The sequence below is a fragment of the Rhineura floridana genome, chromosome 2 (assembly GCF_030035675.1).
Source record: "Rhineura floridana isolate rRhiFlo1 chromosome 2, rRhiFlo1.hap2, whole genome shotgun sequence".
Taxonomy (NCBI): Eukaryota; Metazoa; Chordata; class Lepidosauria; order Squamata; family Rhineuridae; genus Rhineura; species Rhineura floridana.
In genome coordinates, this window is record NC_084481.1 from 226,608,131 (window position 1) to 226,628,598 (window position 20,468).

The 20,468-nt window shown below is 44.5% G+C and overlaps 1 protein-coding gene across 1 annotated transcript in view; it reads right to left on the reverse strand.

Moving 5' to 3' along the window:
- Nucleotides 1-20,468, reverse strand: part of PRKCH (protein kinase C eta) — a 136,063-nt gene that overhangs the window by 67,530 nt on the left and 48,065 nt on the right. The window contains exons 3-6 of the mRNA XM_061612397.1: nucleotides 8,357-8,507; nucleotides 6,538-6,572; nucleotides 4,659-4,747; nucleotides 1,362-1,491 (exon numbers count right to left, since the gene is read on the reverse strand). Of these exons, the coding sequence (XP_061468381.1) occupies nucleotides 1,362-1,491; nucleotides 4,659-4,747; nucleotides 6,538-6,572; nucleotides 8,357-8,507 (405 nt within the window). The remainder of the gene's footprint in view (nucleotides 1-1,361; nucleotides 1,492-4,658; nucleotides 4,748-6,537; nucleotides 6,573-8,356; nucleotides 8,508-20,468) is intronic.

Sequence of the window (20,468 nt, forward strand, 5' to 3'; positions counted from 1 at the left end):
TGGAATGCTTAGCTCACAGTGAAAATGTACTTTTATGTGAAGTACTGAACATTGCCAAATTCACCAGAACATGATGCAGAAAGTACAGTACCTGTGCAATGCCTATGTAATACCTCTGCAAATGCCCATGTAATACTGTAATGCCTATGTCATACTGATGTGTAACCTCCTGATTAGTAGATGCTAAAGTCTTTGTCCTGAAATGTATAAAAACCCCAGGCAACCAGTGCCATGTTGCAGTTCTCCACTCAGGGGGAGACTGACCAAGCGTACACTTGTCATCCAGTAAAGGCCTACCTTTTTGCTGCAAGCCTGTGTTCTTCGATTTTACTCAAGTACCCCCAGTCCAACGAACTACAAAATTCCCCATCATGAATTCCATAGTTTAAACTCACAGGTAGTCAAGCAAGAAGCCTGCCAGCTATGATGTGGTGGAGATTTGCTGGTGGGAACTACGGACACCTTGCTCAGAGCTTCCCAAAACCTGGAGCCAGGCCTGGCTGTCTTGCAGAAGTGCTTGCACTTTGTCTTTATAGGAGCGTGCTGGTCCAGGCTCTGAGAAAGGGAGACGCCACAATTTCCCCGGAGCCACTTTATTCTGTTACTCAGATGTTATTGCAATTAAGAAGCATTTCCTAAGGTGTACATAGAAAGCTGCTTTATACTGAGTTGGAACATTGGTCCATCTACCTCAGTATTGCCTACACTGACTGGCAGCAGCTCTCCAGGGTTTCAGGCAGGAGACATTCCCAGCCCTACTTGGAGTTGCCGGGGACTGAACCAGGGACCTTCTGCATGCAAAGCAGATGCTATGCCAATAAGCTGTGGCACCTCCCTTAAAAACAAAAGGAAGATTCTAGTCCTCAAGATTCTAAAGAAAGGACTGGTTTAAATAGGGACAGAGGAAACCACCTTATTCAGATGAGTCAGACCAACTGGTCCACCTAGCACAATATTACCGACACTGATTGGTGGCAGCTCTCCAGGGTTGTGGACAGGCGGCATCACCTGTCCTATTTGGAGATGCTATGGATTGAATCTGGGACCTTCTGCATGCCAAGTAGATGCTCTACCACTAAGTCACAGCCCTTCCCACTTATGTTCCACTTGTATACTTGTAAATGAAATGAAGCAAATATTACAAAGATGCTGAAAGTCTCCAGGGCTCTCTCATCCAAAGGAAACCAAACCCGGGGGGGGGTGTCTGTCCCTGGAACTTTTTGTTGCTCAGGGAAAGTACAAAATTTGGATAAACAGTCGGCAGCTTGCCCAGACAAAGAATAGGGGATAAAATGATAGTGATGATATGGGGAAAGGGATGCAAAATAAGAAAATAGGAATTTATTTGTGCTCCGGCTTACTTTTGCACTGCAGTCCTTGCCGCATGATGCCCCAGAGCAAGGATCCACAGTGGTCGCAGAAGGTTGGCACTTTGTAATTGTGGATCCTGAATTTGTGGGGGATGTTGATTCCAAATCTCTGCTCAGAAATCTAGGGAGGAAGCAGCGACAGAGGAAAGGCTGGTTAGTTGGGGAGGCAAAATAATAACAACAATGAATTAAAAATACACACAGAGTAACCTCGTGGGGAAGGGCCGTCACTCAGTGGTAGAGGATCTACTTTGCCTGCAGAAGATCCCAGGTTCTAGCCCCAAAGGCATCTCCATTGTAGGGCTAGGAAAAGACTCTTGTTGAAACCCTGGAGAGCCACTGCTGGTCAGCGTAGACAATACTGAGCTAGATGGACCAATGATCTGACTCAGTATAAGGCAACTTCCTATGTTCTTCCTCTCCCCACCTTTGGAGTACAATAACCCATTATCTTTCAGAAAAATGCAATGTTTTCTAGCTTCATTGTCTACTGTTATAGCTGATGAGCAGGGAGTTAAATCAGTTCAGCACAATCCAATGCAAACCCTTCTTGAATCAGGAAGAGGTCTGCATTGAAATCCCTGCTAAAACAAAGTTTGTTCCTCCGTTTTAGCAAGGTGTTTTGAAGTCCCAACTTTGGGACTTCAAAGCACCACTTCACTGTGATGAAATGTGATTGACAGGTGGGATGCCCCACCTACTTGTCAGATTTGGTCTGTGAGGCCAATCCTGGCAAAGATCTGCCCTGTGGAGCCAAAAAGGGTCCCCACCCCGATCTACACGTTCAGGAAAACCTTTTGGGACTGCTGTACTACGTCAGAATGTAAGTGAGGGCATGATGGACAACTACCACATCAAAACTCCCTGCAGACAGAAAACTAGGATGGTGGGGAGTCTAGCCTAGGACCCTTTTGTGCTAGCTTTCCAGATACAGGACATATCTGGGCAAGGTTCTAGAGCGCGTGGTCGCTCGCCAACTCCAGGCCCTCTTGGATGAAACTGATTATCTGGTTCCATTTCAATCCGGCTTTCGGCCGGGGTTTGGTACAGAAACAGCCTTGGTCGCCCTGTATGATGACCTCTGTCGGGAGAAAGACAGAGGGAGTGTAACTCTGTTGGTTCTCCTTGATCTCTCGGCAGCTTTTGATACCATCGACCATGGTATCCTTCTGGGACGTCTTGTGGATTTAGGAGTTGGAGGCACTGCTTGGCAGTGGCTGTGCTCCTATCTTGAGAATCGTCTCCAGAAGGTGATGCTTGGGGAACACTACTCGAGTCCCTGGGTGCTCCAGTATGGGGTCCCGCAGGGCTCAGTTCTGTCCCCCATGCTTTTTAATATCTATATGAAGCCGCTGGGTGAGGTCATCAGGAGTTATGGAGTGTGTTTCCAGCAATATGCTGATGATACGCAGCTCTATTTCTCCTTTTCATCTTCTTCAGGTGAGGCTGTTGCTGTACTGAACCGCTGCCTGGCCGCGATAACGGACTGGATGAGAGCAAACAAACTGAAGCTCAATCCTGACAAGACTGAGATGCTGCTAGTTGGGGGGCCCTCTGCTCAGATGGTTGATGTCAGACCTGTCCTAGATGGGGTTACACTCCCCCTAAAGGAACAGGTCCGTAGTTTGGGGATCTTATTAGATCCGCTTCTGTCACTTGAGGCCCAGGTAGACTCGGTGGCACGAAATGCGTTCTACCAGCTTCGGCTGGTAGCCCAACTACGACCCTATCTGGACAGGGAGAACCTAGCCTCAGTTATTCACGCTCTGGTAACCTCTAGATTGGATTACTGTAATGCTCTCTACGTAGGGTTACCTTTGAAAACGATTCGGAAACTTCAGCTAGTGCAGAATGCTGCGGCCAGAGTTCTTACTGGGACGAAGAAATTCGACCACATAACACCTATTCTGGCCCAACTGCACTGGCTTCCAATATGTTTCCGGGCCAGATTCAAAGTGTTGGTCCTTACCTATAAAGCCCTTAACGGCACTGGACCGCAATATCTGATGGAACGCCTCTCCCGCTATGTTCCTACCCGTTCACTCCGCTCGACGTCTAAGGCCCTTCTCCGGGTCCCAACCCATACAGAGGCCCGGAGAACAGTAACAAGATCTAGGGCCTTTTCGGTGGTGGCCCCCGAATTATGGAATGCCCTCCCAGATGAGATACGCCTGGCGCCTTCTCTGTCATCTTTTCGGCGCCAGGTAAAAACCCACCTCTACACCCAGGCATTTTAAAGTATTTAAGCTTTTAATCTTATTTTTTTTAGTTTTCTTTCACTTTGTTTATATAATGTTTATATTGTCTGTGCAATACACACTTGCTGTATTTTAAATATTGTGGTTTTATCATGTTGTACACCGCCCTGGGAGTTGCTAGCTATAGGGCGGTTTAGAAATGCAACTAAATAAATAAATAAATAATTTAACTATTCACCTATTTATTTACTGTATTAATGAAATGCACATTTCATTTATTGTAATAAAACCTCAAAGCAGTTTACAAAATAGTCTTGCTATCTTCCACCTCTACTCTGAAGCAATAGCTGAACTATGCCATTTCCCGTCTAGATATGTAAACTAGGGATGGGGAGATCTAGGGCCACATCTGCACTATTCATTTGAAGCACTATTACACCACTGTAAACAGCCGTGGCTTCCCCAGAGAATCCTAGGAACTACAGTTTGTGAAGGTGCTGAGCGTTGTTGGAGCTACTCATGGAGCTACAATACTGATAGTGGTTTAATAGTCAGTCCCTCTTCCCAAGGAACTCCGAGAACTGCAGCTTTATGAGGTGAGTTGGGGTCTCCTAACAACTCTCACCACCCTTCACAAACTACACTTTCCAGGATTTTGAGGGGGAAGCTATGACCATTTAAAGTGGAATAATAGTGGAAAGAGAGATTGGCTGATAAACTCCTCTGAGAATTATAGCTCTGGGAGGGGAGATTTTTGGAAAAACTCTCAGCAACCTTAACAAACAACAGTTCCCAGGATTCTTTGGGGGAATCCATGACCATTTAAAGTGGTATGATCCTGCTTTAAATGTATAATGCAGATGAGGCCCAAATCAAAAGCTTTTACAAAGATTGATAAATGTTTATCTTTTGTCACACAAAACCAAAAGATTCATGTCCCATTTATAGATACAAACACACACCACAAAAATGCATGAAATAAAGTACATGGTCATATACAGATATATAGATGTAGATAGATATAATTTATTCTACCACAATATTGCAGTCAAAAACCTAGAGAACCCTAAATATGTAACCATGATTTTACCTTTGTGTCTGCCTTGTTACTATTGTTCTGGCATGTGCAAGCTGTAACAATGAGATGGTGGCAACGCTTGTGTACAACACACGTGCAAACTAGAAAACAAACACAACCATGAAAAAGGTTGGCCAGGAGCCCCAGAAACTAAAATAGAACAGCAAGATGAGATCTGTTCAGGGTTCTAGTTTTGGTGTAAAAGCCCTATACAGCTTGGGACCAGGATACCTGAAAGATCGTCTTATCCGTTATCTACCCAGTCGGTCACTGCACTCTGCAGGTGAGGGCCTCCTGCAGATACCATCTTATCAGGAGGTCCATTCTACACAACACAGGAAACCGACCTTTAGTGTGGCGGCACCTACCCTGTGGAACTTCCTACCCTTAAATATTAGACAGGCAACATCTCTGTTATCTTTTTGGCGCCTATTGAAGACCTTCCTCTTCCAAGAAGCCTTTTACGTTGAGACCTTATCCCAGTCTGTCTGTGTCAGAATTGCTTTTTAATATGTTTTTAAACCTTTTCCTTTTTTAAAAGATGTTTTTAAAGCTTTATTTAAAAATGTTTTTAAAAATGTTTTAGTTTAATGTATTTTAAAGTCTGCTTTATGATGTTTTAAAATGCTTTTGTTTGCCGCCCTGGGTTCCTACTGGGAGAAAGGGCAGGTTAATAATAATAATAATAATAATAATAATAATAGTAATAGTAATAATAATAATATACCAGAATCAATTTGAAGCTACATGCAGGCAATGTGGTCTAACATACATATTAGGGTTAACATCTATTACTTGTCCTAGAGACAGGAAGTCCCGACATTTTTCTTGTCTCAAAAGCATCTATGGTAGGTGGGGGAATTTGGAACAGAGCTGCAGTGTAGGAGGAGAAGTGGGCTTAACCCTTTGTGCTTGTGCTGATTCCCTACAGCAAATTGCCCCCACCCTCCCCAAGCTCTTATTAGCTACAGAGAAGGAAACAGAAAAGCCCAAGGCACTTGCAAGGTTAACGCTGATAATAGATAGGGCTGTGTTCCATGAATTCGTCTAATCCTTTTTTTTTTTTTACCTTTCAAAAGTCAATCTAAGTAGTGGCAATAAGTTCCATAGGTTAATTAAGCACTACACAGTGGAGGTGGGAAGAAGAAGTGACAGACAGGACTACTCCAGAATAGATTCATTGTGGACTGAAACAATGTAAACATCAAGAGAGATGCAGAGAAATTATTTTGGTGAAATCCAGCTAAGTGATTCTCAGGGCTAGAGATGTGAAAACCGAGAAAAAAAGGGGGGGGATTTGTGGGAGGGGGTTCTGTTTTTTTCTGATTTTTTTGTTTTTTTCCCCAAAAATGGAGGGGAAGGGGGAGGCAGGTTTTTTTCTGAATTTTTCCAGGCCTTCACATCTCTACTTAGGGCAAATCCACACCATACATTTGATTTAAAACACATGGCTTCCCCCAGAGAACCCTGGCAACTGTAGTTTACAGAGCTACAATTTCCAGCACCCTTGACAAACTATTATTTATTTTATTTATTTATTATTGGATTTATATCCTGCCCTTCCTCCCAGCAAGAGTAAGTAAAGTTTTTTGGGGGGAAGCCGCATGCTTTAACTGAGCTTCAAATGTAAGGTGTGGATGTGATTTCAGAGCAGACCCACTGAAAACAATGGGCTTAAATAAAAGGGTCCACTCTATTGGATGTCACTACGCACATGCACACGTGCATGCACGCACACACACACACAGACAGTCTAAAGATCAGTATGGGCACAATTCACTGAGAAGCGGTCTTGCTCATCTCCCTTTCCTTTTTAATGGGGAGTGTGTGGCGACAGAAAAAGACCAACTTGCAATGTGTAATTCAGCTACGGAGCGATAAGGCACGGTACCTTGGCACTGGTATCCCTGCTTCCCAAATACTCCCCTGTTGAAAAGAAAACAGAGACATTACATGACTGAGGATCAGATAAAACAGCTAAAACCAGGTCAGGTTTGCACATGAAGCTCTAAGAGCAAAGAAAGGACTACAAAGGGGCAGCAGTAAAGTTCAGAATGCAAATGCAAAATTTTCCGCATGCTCGCCTCTTCTTGGAGGCAGAGAAGATTCGCAAGATCACAGCTAATCACTTTTTATTCTGGGCAGAAATAACAGGTTCATAGGCTTTTCTCAACAGCCTAGCTGTGTAGAAACTATTTTTATATTCCCTGCATCAGACAGAAGTAATTAGCAATTCATTCATTAGCAATTAACAATTCATTAGCAATTCAAAAAGAAATGGATTTCTCTCTCTTGCCCCTCTTCCACCCCTGATATAGACAAGCAAGAGGAATAATCATCACATGTCAAGAATACATTCCAGCCAGGCAGAAATGCACTCAGGGGGGCTATGGAGCCAGACCGAGGGAGGGGACATGGCTTAGGGACAGTCCCAAGGGCAAAACAGAGAAGCTGGAGGGCTGCATTTGGGCCTGAAAGAAAAGGTGGTGGTGGTGGTGGTGGTGATGGTGATGATGATAAAAGCTTGCGTTCTCCAATAAAAGCTGTGATTTCTCAGGATGTTGATCCCTGCTTTGTGAAATATTGAGGTATAGGCAAATCTATCAATGATGGTTTCTCAGTTTTTCAGTCTCAAATTCAGTCCTCTGGATTTCCACATCAGTTTGTGTTGTTGTTTTTTAAAAAGAAGTTCATATGAAAATTCACCAGGATTTTAGTGTGAATTTCTGCTAATACTGGGGATATGATAGCACTCTTCAAGTACCTGAAAGGTTGTCACACAGAGGAGGACCGGGATCTCTTCTCGATCGTCCCAGAGTGCAGGACACGGAATAATGGGCTCAAGTTACAGGAAGCCAGATTTTGACTGGACATCAGGAAAGCTTCCTAACTGTTAGAGCCACACAACAATGGAACCAATGACCTAGAGAGGTAGTGGGCTCTCCGACACTGGAGGCATTCAAGAGGCAGCTGGACAGCCATCTGTCAGGAATGCTTTGATTTGGATTCCTGCATTGAGCAGGGGGTTGGACTTGATGGCCTTATAGGCCCCTTCCAATTCTACTGTTCTATGATTCTAATATGCAGTTTTGTCTAAGCAATTCCCCTTAATATAATGTATTTTGATATGCTGTTTTATGCCTTTATACAGACATTTTACCCTAGTATATGTAAGGGTATGTGCTAGTATATGCTAGCATTGAGCAGGGAGTTGGACTCAGTGGCCTTCCAACTCGACTATTCTATGTTTCTATGCATTTTTGTACACATTACAAACATGGAGAACTGCACTGCAAATTCAGGGAAGTGCAAATTTCGCAGGATGGCTGTGTTTTGAGTCGCACATTGTTTTGGAAAGCACAAATCAGGTAAGTTTGCCTTTAAACGCAAATGGAATCGAATTTCTCCCCCATGCTTAGGAATATCCCGCAGGTCCACTTCCATATAGGAAGTTACCTCCAAATCTTCACAAGTAAACACAATGACTTTGACAGTCTCCCTGCCCCACCCCCAAAAGAAAGGTCAGACAAGATTGTATCGGAGAAGTTTTCCGGTCAGAGAATTGGACTTTGCGCCTCTGTTACGGCCCTTTCTCTTTGATTTGCAGAGGGGCATGATTGCATACAGGTTTATGCCTAGCAAAGGGATTAGGAAGAGACAATGCTATGAAGGAAGACTCTCCGCCAAGCCAATTTTAAAGCCATTCTTACCAGATAAATTCACGACAGTGCGAGCAATATGTTGGTTGGCGCAAATAGGTAGCCATAAACTTGTGACCATTGACTTGATGAACCCGCCTTCGCATTGCCCGTTGGCGTTTCCGGGTAAAGTGCTTAAAAATTCTGTCCCTCTGGAGAGTTCCTGTGCATGCAAAGATAGATAAAATAGCTTATGAGTCCAACACTACACTTTTGTTGTTGTTATTCCCCCTTATTTTCCTTTAATTTTCAACCACAACTTATCTCAAAGCAATTTATCTTTAAGGGTCTTCATTTGCTTGCTCGTTCTTATCTCCTCTTCTTCCCCTTTATCTGCCTCCTCCGTCTCTCTGTTCGTCTGCCACCAAATCTCCTTGTGAAACCCAGGATTGCCACCTCTAAGCAGAGACCTCCTCCACATGATCATACGATCTGTATCCTTTATTTTTGTTGCAAGCTTCCAGCTCCCATCAGCCCTTGCCGTGCTAACAGCCAAGGAACTGTAGTCCAACAACATCTGGACGATGCCACGTTGGCCAACCTTGATCTAGGCCAGCCTTTCCCAGCCTTTGGCTCCCCAGATATTGCAGGACTACAATTCCCATCAGTCCTGACCATTTGCCATGCTTGCTGGCGCTTATGGGAACGGTAGTCCAACATCTGGGGACCCAAACGTTGGGAAAGGCTGGCTAGGCCTTTAGAACAGGGAAGGGAAACCTGAGCCCTTCCAGATGTTGTTGGCAGAGCCACCCCCCCAAGCATGGCTATGGTCAGGGGTGATGTGAGTTGTCAAACAATAACATCTGGAGGGAGGGAGGCCACAGGTTCTCCACACATACTGTAAAATAATTAGCCTGCAGAGTGAGAGAGCACTGTGATCCAAAAATATCCATTTCTCTTCTCACCTCTACCATGATGGCCTTAGACATAACACTCCCTCTCAGCTTCAACACCCCTTGCAATATAGGAAGCAATACTGATATTCTCTCCCTCCCCCCCCCCCCTTGTTGAAAATAACGTGTGAACACTCCTTTCATGTTATGGGATGGGGGCTGGACTGGATGACCTTTCAGAAACCTTTCCAACTCAGGGATTCTTGTCTAACATTTCAGTTTTTTTAAAAAAAATCTGTGTAATCTGGGCTCCTTCTGGGAGGAAGGGTGGGATATAAATTTCATAAATAATAAATTACTTTGCCTGAGGCCTACCTAGTTGGAGCTTTGGTCTATTCAATAGTGTTGGCAAAGCTGCCCAGGACCTTCTCTTTGTTATGGAAATTATAGGCTGTTGTGTCTGAATGATCAGCCTTAACAATGGCTAAGGAAACATCTGATGGGAGGATGCCTTTTCTCTCTCCTCCCTGTTGGAACTGATGTGAGCAGGGAAGTCTGCATGTGAAGAAAATGCAGTCTGGAAAAAAGGCAGACTGGGAAGAGTCAGAGAGCTCAGCCAGCTCTATAAAAGCCCCGTAGTGATGCTGATTGTTTCCCACGGAATCTGATAAGGGAGCAGTGGATTTTGGAACATCTATTGGAATGTTTGAGCTATGTGCCTCCACCTATCCACAACCAATATATTTATAAATATATGCAAACATCACAACACTTGAAAGCCTCCAGCGACTTCTTTCCCAAAGAAATCAAACCTGGGTAAGTACTGCACCCCTGAAACTTCTCACTGCTTGGAGAAGCGGAGTGCACATAAAATATATATTTAAGCTATCACCAGATTAATGAATTCTTAACTGAGTTTCAAGCTGAGTAAATGATTATATTTGCATATAAGAACAACAGTGTTCTCAGAAATAATAAGAGAAGCATTGCTACATTGAGTGATGGGTTATATAACCTGCTGTTAATTCCTTCCAGTTCTTCAGAGTGACTATTTTTAAATCCGCATAGTGCATACTTCCCATTTCCACACTGACACACGGTTCCCATAGGTGCCTAAACATGCGCTCATGTGCCATTCTGCTCGATGACTTGTTTGTAGCCCAAGGAAAGATCAATGTAACTCTTTCCAAGTCACATTCAGAAATCCCTTACAGGGAAAAGGCCTGGAAACAGATTCTTGAATACTGAAGAACATGGATTGATATCTATTTGCCTCAGGTGGCCACTAATGCATTGCCAAAAAAAGAGGACAAATGAAGACTCGATTTGCATATGCTAACTTTTATGCATAGATGCAAATTTCGTAATTGCGTGTGGTAGTCAGCTAAGTCATCCACAGAGTAGGTCCTCTGAAATCAATGGGTTGCATCCAATGTTAGTTCTACTAAGAGTAGACACATTGAATTAATGGTCATTACTAACTTAGGTCCATTAATCTCAATGGATTTACTCTGAGCAAAACTAGCATTGGTTATAACCCTATAAAAGGTAAAGGTGTCCCCGCACTTATAGTGCGAGTCGTTTCCGACTCTTAGGGTGATGTCTTGTGACGTTTACTAGGCAGACCGTATATATGGGGTGGGATTGCCAGTTCCTTCCCCGGCCTTTCTTTACCCCCCAGCATATGCCGGGTACTCATTTTACCGACCACGGATGGATGGAAGGCTGAGTGGACCTCGACCCCTTTTACCAGAGATTCGACTTCCTCCTTTCGTTGGAATCGAACGCCGGCCATGAGCAGAGCATCAGCTGCGTTACTGCCGCTTACCACTCTGCACCACGGAGAATTAGTCTTGACTAATTAAGACCATTGATTTCAATGAGTCTACTCCAAGTTGGATATCACAACATAAGAATTATTGTTATCTCTCACAATTGTGGGGAAAACAATGACCAAGTGACCCATGTACCTGTTCAGTATAATGTCCGGGTGCTGCTAACAGATGATGGGCAACTTCATAGCTCCTAATCACCCTCTTTATGGTGGTTCATCTTCAAACCAGACCAGGCGGTCCTTCAAACAGCGGCCTCCTTCAAATGAAGGACTGACCTCTGTCGAATAGACTGCCCTCCATAAAGTATGGCTCATAGCCATCCTAATTTGCTCCCATTTATTTATTTATTTTCCTGAATATTTTAGTTAACATTTTTTGTTTTCCTGAAAGAAAACACACAGTAATTCCAGAGGAACAGCGAGCGGATTCAGCGTAGCCCCACAACGTGTATCACATACAGGTAACGATTTCGCTTGATGGCATATTTCACATTCAACCCCAGAATTTTACTATTACATTTATATCCCACTTTTCCTCCAAGGAGCTCAAGGTGGCATACGTAGCTGTCCCTCCTCCTCCGAGTTTTATCCTTAAAACAATCCTGTGAGGTTGGTTAGGCTGACTATCACTGGCTCAAAGTCACCCAGTGAGCTTCATAACAAAGTGGGGATTTGAATCCAAAGCTTGGTCTCCCGAGTCTCAGTCAAACCTCTGCCCACTACACCCCACTGGCTCTCATTGACGCTCATGAAGTTGTCTCCTCCCATGGAGGTGCGGAGGCTTCCTGCAGTAGCACAACAGATGCATGTACATTGTTGCAACTACTACTGAATCTTATCCCAGACCAAAGAGGTGCACCTGTTATTATGTACAGTAGGGCCCCACTTTACGGTGCTTCGCTTTACGGCACTTTGCTAATACAGCGGTCTCAATTAGACGCAATTAGACTAAAGCCCCACTCATACGGCGCTTGTTCCACTTGTATGGCGGTTTTCTGGCATCGCACACCATTCTATTCAATGAGTCCCACTTTTCAGCGGTTTTTGCTTTTCAGCGAGGGTCTGGAACGTAACCCGCCGTATGAGTGGGGCCCTACTGTAACAGCAAAATGCCCATCATGATGATAGGAGAGGTCTGTGCCTGCGTCTGTATGGGTGGCTGGAGGGCAGGTGTGTATAACACAAGGGCTGTTTGTGCTTCTGTGTGATGTACACACAGCAACAGACACACAACGCACTGTTCTGCAGGATCCATGTTAGTGAAGGCCAAGCCACCCAATCTCAGCGGGTGGAGGGCAAATTCTACACTCACTGCAAAAACGTCTCACCGGGGTTAAGCCAATTCACTTACATGGATGAAATCCATGGTCAACACCTGAGAGCTCACAATCTTCTTGCTGATATATCAGGAACGGCGAGACCCCCCACAAGATTAGAAGCCTGCAGGTCTGCACACTACTGTCCTGTGTGGGGAGCCACCAGCCCTACAGGTTGAATTTTCCCCTGGCCTGTGAAGTGTTTGCAGCATGGCTCTATAAAAGATTTCCAGGTCAGAATGTGACTTTGCTTGAGCAGCAGCAGTGTTTCTTGAGTCTGGCTCTCACCCAGGAGCTGCTGAAGGTCAAATGCTGACAGGACATACCTGGAGACATTTTGAACATTTTCTTTTTTTACTGTGTTTTTAGGTCTTGTCTGCTCCGCGAGGACTCTGGCAAGGATCCTGCTCCCTGATACGCTGCGTGAGATCTTGATCCCATGCCTGATTCCAACTGCACTCCTTTTGGCTCACTTGGGCTAACAGCCAGCTTTGCCCAGGTCTCAGATCCCACCTGCCTGGAGCCAACGTGGCGTTCAACCCCCAATTTCCTGTCTCTTAGAACCAAAGGGCACACAAAAACATTGGTTTTCAACAAAGGAGCTCAACAACTTTCCCCACCAACTGCAGTGACAATGTGGGTTTTTATACCTCACAGGCAAACAGAACCACCTGCCCCCTTACAAAACATCCGTCCTTTCCTCCTGACTCATACCAACCCTCCTCTTCTCTTTGGTAGCACACGGGTTTTCCCAAAGGAACCCAGTTCCTAAACCAGCCCAGACTGAAGTGTCAGAGGTGCATACCTTATACAGACTACCTGTGATTTCTACACAACACATGCAACAAGGATGGCTATGGAGGTTCCTCTGGTGGCAAGATGTTTAGATCTCTTTCATCTCCTACCTCGACTCCTACACACAGAGGAAGGGAAGCCTAAATATTTCTCTCTCCCCAGACACTTTCATATCCAGAACAAGCGCTTTTGCCAAAAGCACTATCGGGCCAATTCCCACATGCAACTCTAGGCGTGATTTTCATTTCTTTTACATGAGACGTCTGAGCATCTCTAGTAATATCTGGGATGCCTGCAAGCATACCAGCCTGTTCACCTCCTTTTCCAGATCTGCTTCACTGACATGGGCAGGAGAATTATCTTCAGAAAGCTCAGAGGAAAGTAAAAAAAATTGTTGTTGGGTCCCCCACCTGCCTGGACAACTGCCCCACTCCCCTGGGAAAAGCATTAAGCAAAAGGTGCTCTCAGCAAAGCAGTTAAGGGATATTGTGACATAAGCAACCAGCAGGCCAATCCTCCTGCCTCTGCCAACTGCCCTATTTGCATGTGTGAAAATTCCATGCCCTAAATGGTGAGCGAGATTAGGATGCAGATTTCAAATGTTCCCCTTTTTTTGCTGTGCATGTCAACGGGCTTCTACAATAATGCTTCCCACACTCCTAATCTCCCTGCCTTCTCCTGCTCAACTGCTTTGTCAGGAAGGGCCCAAGATGTACCACCAGAAAATTGGGAGGGAAATAAAGAATCTACAACCTCTTTCTCGAGATAGTGCCCCACACATTCTTTTTCCATGCTTGGAATGGGGTAGGCGAATATCATTGCTTTCCCTTGCTTTACAGAGGCATCAATGTCTTTGTGAGATCACCAACCATTACACCAACCCTCATCCCACAGCTTGGTAGTAATTTGTTACATGTAACGAATTACTTATACATCATTACTTTTTTGAGGAACAAGTGGGTAATTCATTTACATTTTGATTGTAATAGAACTAGGAGTAATTTTATTACTTTTGTGGGGTAATTGTAATGTTTCCAGCATTACTTTTGGGCATTACTTGGGGGGGGAGCAGGGGAAATCTTCTGCTCCTCTGATTTGTGGATGAAAATCATGTGCTTTAAACTGGGCTTCTGTGCAGCGTTGCTCTTCCCTCATGCTCTGTGGGTGGGTAGGAGGAGACGAGGGAGGAGGTGGAGAGTGAGATGGGGTGGAGTGGAGAAAACAATTGTTTAAAAAAATGGATGGTGGTGGTGAAGAATGGAGTGGAGGGAAAAAAGAGCCAGGGGGCAAGAATTTGGATAAAGAAGGAGGAGGAGGCAGCAGTAGAATGGAGATAAAGAACTGTGGAGGTGAAAGATGACAACGTGTGTGTGTGTGTGTGAGAGAGAGAGAGAGAGAGAGAGAGAGAGAGAGAATACTGAGTTTGCGCAAAGTGGCCTCCACCACCCTCTCGTGTATGTGAGTGTGCGTGCGTGTGTGTGTGTGTGTGTGAGAGAGAGAGAGAGAGAGAGAGAATACTGAGTTTGCACAACATGGCCTCCACCACCCTCTCTGGCTGCTGTGCTGCATTTGCAGTATTTTAACCTTTTGGCATCTCAGGAGAAAATGTTTGCTTGGGTGAGTGTCCCTTAGTTGGTGGCAGGGCAGGGTCCGGGAGGTGGTTAAGTGAGAGAGATTATGCTTGCTGGCTGAGTGGGGGGGGGATGCACTTGGTTTGACGTGTAAAGATCTGAGTAGTGGCCTCTGCCTCCCTCCCCACCTCCCTTACCAGCAGAGAGACCACCATTGCTATCTTATGGATAAAAAGAATTATTCTACTACCTCTGTATGTGTGTGTTTATTTTTCATGTTGGTTTAGGCTACTTAGATGTGCAGCAGCCAAGGCCAGCACCTTGTAGGCGCTTTTTTAAAAAAGTAACGGAAATATAATTGCAGTGATTACTTTAGAGAAAAAGTAAAGTAATCAGTTATTTTCAGAGCAATTGCAATTAACGGTAATTACTACTTTTTTGGGGCCATGTAATTGTGACTGTAATTTATTACTTTTTAAAAGTAATCTTCCAGGCTCTGCCTCATCCTCTCCTCAGATCTGCATGCTTATTATGCCATATGAGGTGGACTCCAAATAATACCAGATCCCTTGTTATCCCCAAGCTACACAAAGCTTCAGATGGCTGCTCTCATTTTTTACAGAAAGCATTTATAATGCAAAATGTTCTACAACTGATGTGTCCCTCACCGGCCGCCAAGATAATTTGAGATGCCTTTATGCCTGCATACTTAGAGGTACAACAGCTACCCAATGCTTTAGCAGTAGCATTTTAGTCCAGGGGTGGGTGATCTTTTTATCAGGACTGGCCTCACAGGGCTGCCCACCTGTCAGAATCCCTTGCATGGGGTTTCCAAGCACCTGCCCAGGTGCCTGAGAACCAGAGCATGAGCACTCCTTTCTCCCCTCTCCATTGGAGGTGTGGGTAGAGAAGCCTGTATTTAATCAGCATTGCTGCAAGAAAAGTTCCTCTCGTAGCCGATATCTGCAAAAAGCAGGTTTCTTTCTGACAAAAGCAGGAATTCTTTGACTGTGAATGCATGTTCCCAACAGCCAAACTGAGCAGGATTTAAGGCCTGCTCATCAGCTGTTGAGTGGGGATAAAATCCTGCTCAGTTTGGAACAGGCACTCACAGCCACTGCAGAATTGAACCCACCCTCGTGCCCATTAACTAACCTCACAGGAGACACCAGCCGATTGACAGGTGGGTGTGGCTTAGGGAAAAGGGACTTGAGGGTCAAAATTGGCTTGCAGGCTGGAGATTCTCAACCCTATTCCTCAAAATATTCCCCTGCTAAGTTCCACTACCAATCCTGTTAAACACCGCATTGGGGTTCCAATTGAGATCACAATAGGGCTTTCAGGGGTCTGGATCCAGCCCAAGGGCTCCTAGTGTCTGACTCAGCCTCAACTTTGCATTGAACCTGCACATAATGCTTCGCTTTGAGTGACGTTTTGCTGTAAAATAGCATTGCCATTAGTTAATCTTATAAAGAGATCTCAGGGACAGTGGCGTACCAAGGGTGAAGCGATGGGAGCGGTCCGCCCCGGGTGAAGGCAATAAGGAGGTGCAAGAAAAAAGGGATTGCCCGGAGAATGACTGGGCGGGGGGTAGGGGAAGCCGGGACAAGAAAGGGCAGAATGGCAGCAGAAGGCAGAGGGCAGGGAGGTGCTCCCTTCAGGTGGACCCCCTCCTCCCTCAGGAGAGCTGCTTGGGAGCAGCAAAAAAGTGCCCCCGGCCGGGAGAGAGAGCCCTGCCAGCTCTCGCTAAGACTGGATCACCAGCCACCACTTCCACCTCCTTGGCGGCATCAGGGCTTCCTCCATCTCAGATTCTGCTGCGCTTGGGAAGGCAAGGGGCTGAGGGAGGGTCAGGGAGAGGAGACCCCGATGTCCTTCAGAGCGCCAGAGGTTAATTAAGTGTGGCAGGGGGAAGGGGCTGCGGAGAGCGAGAGCGATCCTAAGTGAAGAAGGAGGGAGCAGAGCAGGCGGGAGGAAGGGGGAGAAGACATTTTCTGTCACACACCCATCACAAAGCTCGTGGGGGGCAAACTTATTGCAGGGGGAAGAGAGAGAAAGACTTTCTCTTTCCCCGAGGAAAGGCAGGCACTGGAAGGAGGCAGGCACCCTCCCCATAGAAAGGGGTATTTTGCCTTTGTGGGGTGGAGGTGGGGGGCTTCCCTCCCCCCCAGAACTCCCTTGCAAGAGGTTTGCTGCTATCTATCCACTTTCTCCATGCACCAGGCATCATTTTATACACGTCTGTCATGTCACCTCTAGTCCAGCATCCTGTTCTCATAGTGGAGAACCATATGCCCATTATGGGAAGCCCGCAAGCTGGACCTGAGTGCAAGAGCACTCTCCCCTCCTGCAGTTCCCAGCAACTGGTATGTGGAAGCATGCTGCCTCTGACCATGGAAGCAAAGCATAGCCACCATGACAAGTAGCTAATTATAGCCTTATGATCCTCCATCAATTTGTCTAATCCTCTGTTGAAGCCATCCAAGTTGGTGGCCATCACTGCCTCCAGTGACAATGAGTTCCACAGTTTAACTATGCGCAGCATGACGAAGTACTTTCTTCTGTCTGTCCTGAATCTTCAAACATGCAGCTTCATTGGATTCTAGCGTTATGCAAGAGGGAGAACCACCTTTCTCTATCAACATGGAGAGAAATGCTCATCATGATAAAATTTAGGGCCACCCAACAAGGCGGAATGTAAGAAGATTAGGACTGGGGAGGGCAGCTATGACAGAACTAGAAAAGGTCCCCAAAGGTTAGGATAGACAAAAGGTAGAACTTTTTGACATGGCACGTAACTCATTTACTATCGCTGCCGTGGTTGCTTTTAAATGGGTTTTTTAAATATGATGTCACTTGTGTGTTTTTATTCTAGCATTCATTGTATTATAATATATTTATTGTTTTGTGATTTCAAATTGTGGTAAGCTGCTCCGAGAGGTTCTTCATGGGCAGTATAAGGGTGGGCTAGACCTTTTCATATGGATTAAAATAATTCATGTAGCCTGCTTCCCAAGATGTGATGAGGACTACTAGCTCAAATGGCTTTAAAAGAGTCAGGCAAATGCCTTGAGGAGGGCGGCTGGTGACTCCGATGTCAGGGGGGCATTGGAATCCGCTCCAGGTTTTAATGCAGACTTTTGAGGAGCTGTCCAAGGTACTGAAACCAAGGCCCAAAATAGGTTCAGGGCCTTGGCCAGCTCCTTGAAAGTTCAAACTAAAACCTAGAGGGGATTCCACTGCCCCACGTACATGGAGCCACCACTGGGGGAGGGCGGATTTGCCTGTCAGTCATAAAGCCTTTACGGAACCTCCAGTTTTAGAGGTAGTCTACCGCTAAATACCAGCTGCAGTGATGGGGAGAGGGCTGTTGCCTTCCTGCCCTCCTTGTGGGTCTTCTCGCTTTCCGGTGTGGAAGGAAGAATGCCAGACTTTGGCCAGCCGGTTCTGGTCAGACTCCAAAGAGCAGAGGTGAAAGGCAAATGGTTCTCCACAGAACACCTCCTAAAGAAATCCATCACGTTTTGGGCAATCAGTTTTTTGTATTAATCCATTACTTTTTTCCTTTTTTGTACTGTAATATTTATTTATTTATTTATTTATTTTTACTGGCATGATTATATATACGAAGTTCAATAAAAGAACATTTTCACTGTCTCTGTTTCTTTTCTGGCCATTATTATTTGTTTCATTTCATGATAATTACTGAAAATAATTTTGTCGTATAGAGGAGGGGGGTGTTAAAAAATGATCTGCTCCGGGTGTCAAATACGCTAGGTACGCCACTGCTCAGGGATATTTTCCTAGGTCTGTCACCAGTTAAAGATTAAGCAACTCTGCCTTTTAATTAGCTGATTAAAGTTAAATAATTGTGCATGCTACCAAAACTCCTGCACGTGTCTTAAAAAATATATCAGATGCCTTTCAACAAAAGCTACTTCACACAGTTGTAAGGAAACATCACATTTAACATTTTCTTTCTCATTCCTTATCAGCGGCCATACAACAGAAACAAAACAGTCTCAAAAGCAAGGAAGTGTGCTCACAGCTCTCAAATCCACCGGTTAAAATATGGATTAGAAATGGACTGTCCTTGACTAATCAATGACAGCAGTCAGCTAAGTAATTCACACATTAATCCCATTAGGAGTTGTATCCCTAATTTAAAAAGCAAACACTGTAACACAGACATGAGGAGTCTGTCTCCAGATGTTGTTGGACTGAAACTCCCATCGTACCTGACTATTCACCATGCGGGCAGAGGCTGATGGGAGTTGGGGTCCAACAATACCTGGAGGGCACAGGATCCCCATAATCTTTTCTGCCACACTTAGACAATCAGTGGGGAAAGTGTGCATTTACTATAGTATTTTATAGAATTACTGTCTCTTTTGGGATGGGGCAGGCAGGATCCACATCCTTGCAATTGTGTACATGAAAATTTCTCACCTTATCATAGCATACATAAAAAAAAAGGTCAACAGAGAGGCGCAAAAGTCAGTACACATCCCTGGGCAGGGCAGTAGTATACCCCAATTCAGTTTCTCCTCTCTACCTCTTTTGCAAGAGTGGGGTTGGCTTAAATTAAATTAATGTTTGGTTCAGAGCTTCAGAATTTCCCGGATGCTGTTAAGCAACTTCTGCCTTTAAGCAGATTGTCTCCACTTAGGTATAGCCTTGGCCCCATTATTTGGAAATAGGGATAGAAAGATCTGCCAGTTTTGGTTCTCTCAGTTTTACATTTTCCCAAATTTAAGATTCAGTTCTCTATATTTCTGCAGCAATTGGAAACTTAAAAAAAAAAAACCTCATGAAAATTCTCTAGCATTTTAGTGCAAATTTCTCCTAATAATTCTTGCAGGGAGTTTTTACTAAGGTACACATTTTTGCAAGCCATTACTTGTCATATAATGCATGTTTGTATCTTGTTTTCAATCATATATTTATTTTTATGCACACTTTTCCCAACATATGCATTTTTGTAAACATGGGTTGGCGAACTGCACCACAAAATTTGAATTAGTGCACATTTCAAAGGACGGCTGTGTTTCAGTTTCCACATTGTTTTGCAAAGTGAGACTTTGATAGATTCGGCTTGAAATGTGAACTGAATCAAAATTCTCACCCATCTCTATTTGGAAACCAGGACACAAATGCAGGAGCAAGCTAAGACCAAAAGTCCATCTAGTCAAGCGTCCTACTTCACACAGTGGCCAGCCAGATGCATCTGGGAGCCCAGAAGCAGATCAGTTCCCTGCTGTTGTTCCCCCAGCACTTGGTATTCAACACGATACTGCTCTTGAATCTGGAGGTTCCATTATGTTTTCATGGCAAATAGCCACCCATAAGCATGAATTTGTTTAATTCTCCTTTAAAGATGAGGTGTGAACCTGTGGCGCTATTCTTAATTGAGCCTTGTTCCAATGGAATTATAGTTTAAATGTTGTTAGTTTCAACATCTACATCCCTTTTGCAGTGGTAAACATCTTTTAAAAAAATATTTATTCGATTTATATGCTGCTTTTCCACACAAATGTGCCCAAAGAAGCTGACAACAGAAAAGAGAAAAAATTCTTATCAATATAACATTACAATAACAGTCCAGTGTCCGTTCAAACACAATATAACAATGCAAAGAATTCATTTTGATAATATGAATTTTATAACATTTAAAACAGCTTATAACATGAATGACCTATGTTTTCCATAAGCCAAAGGTCAAGAGATGATAAACAAGTCCTGTGTATGAGGGAGGGAGGAACAATACTTTTCTGG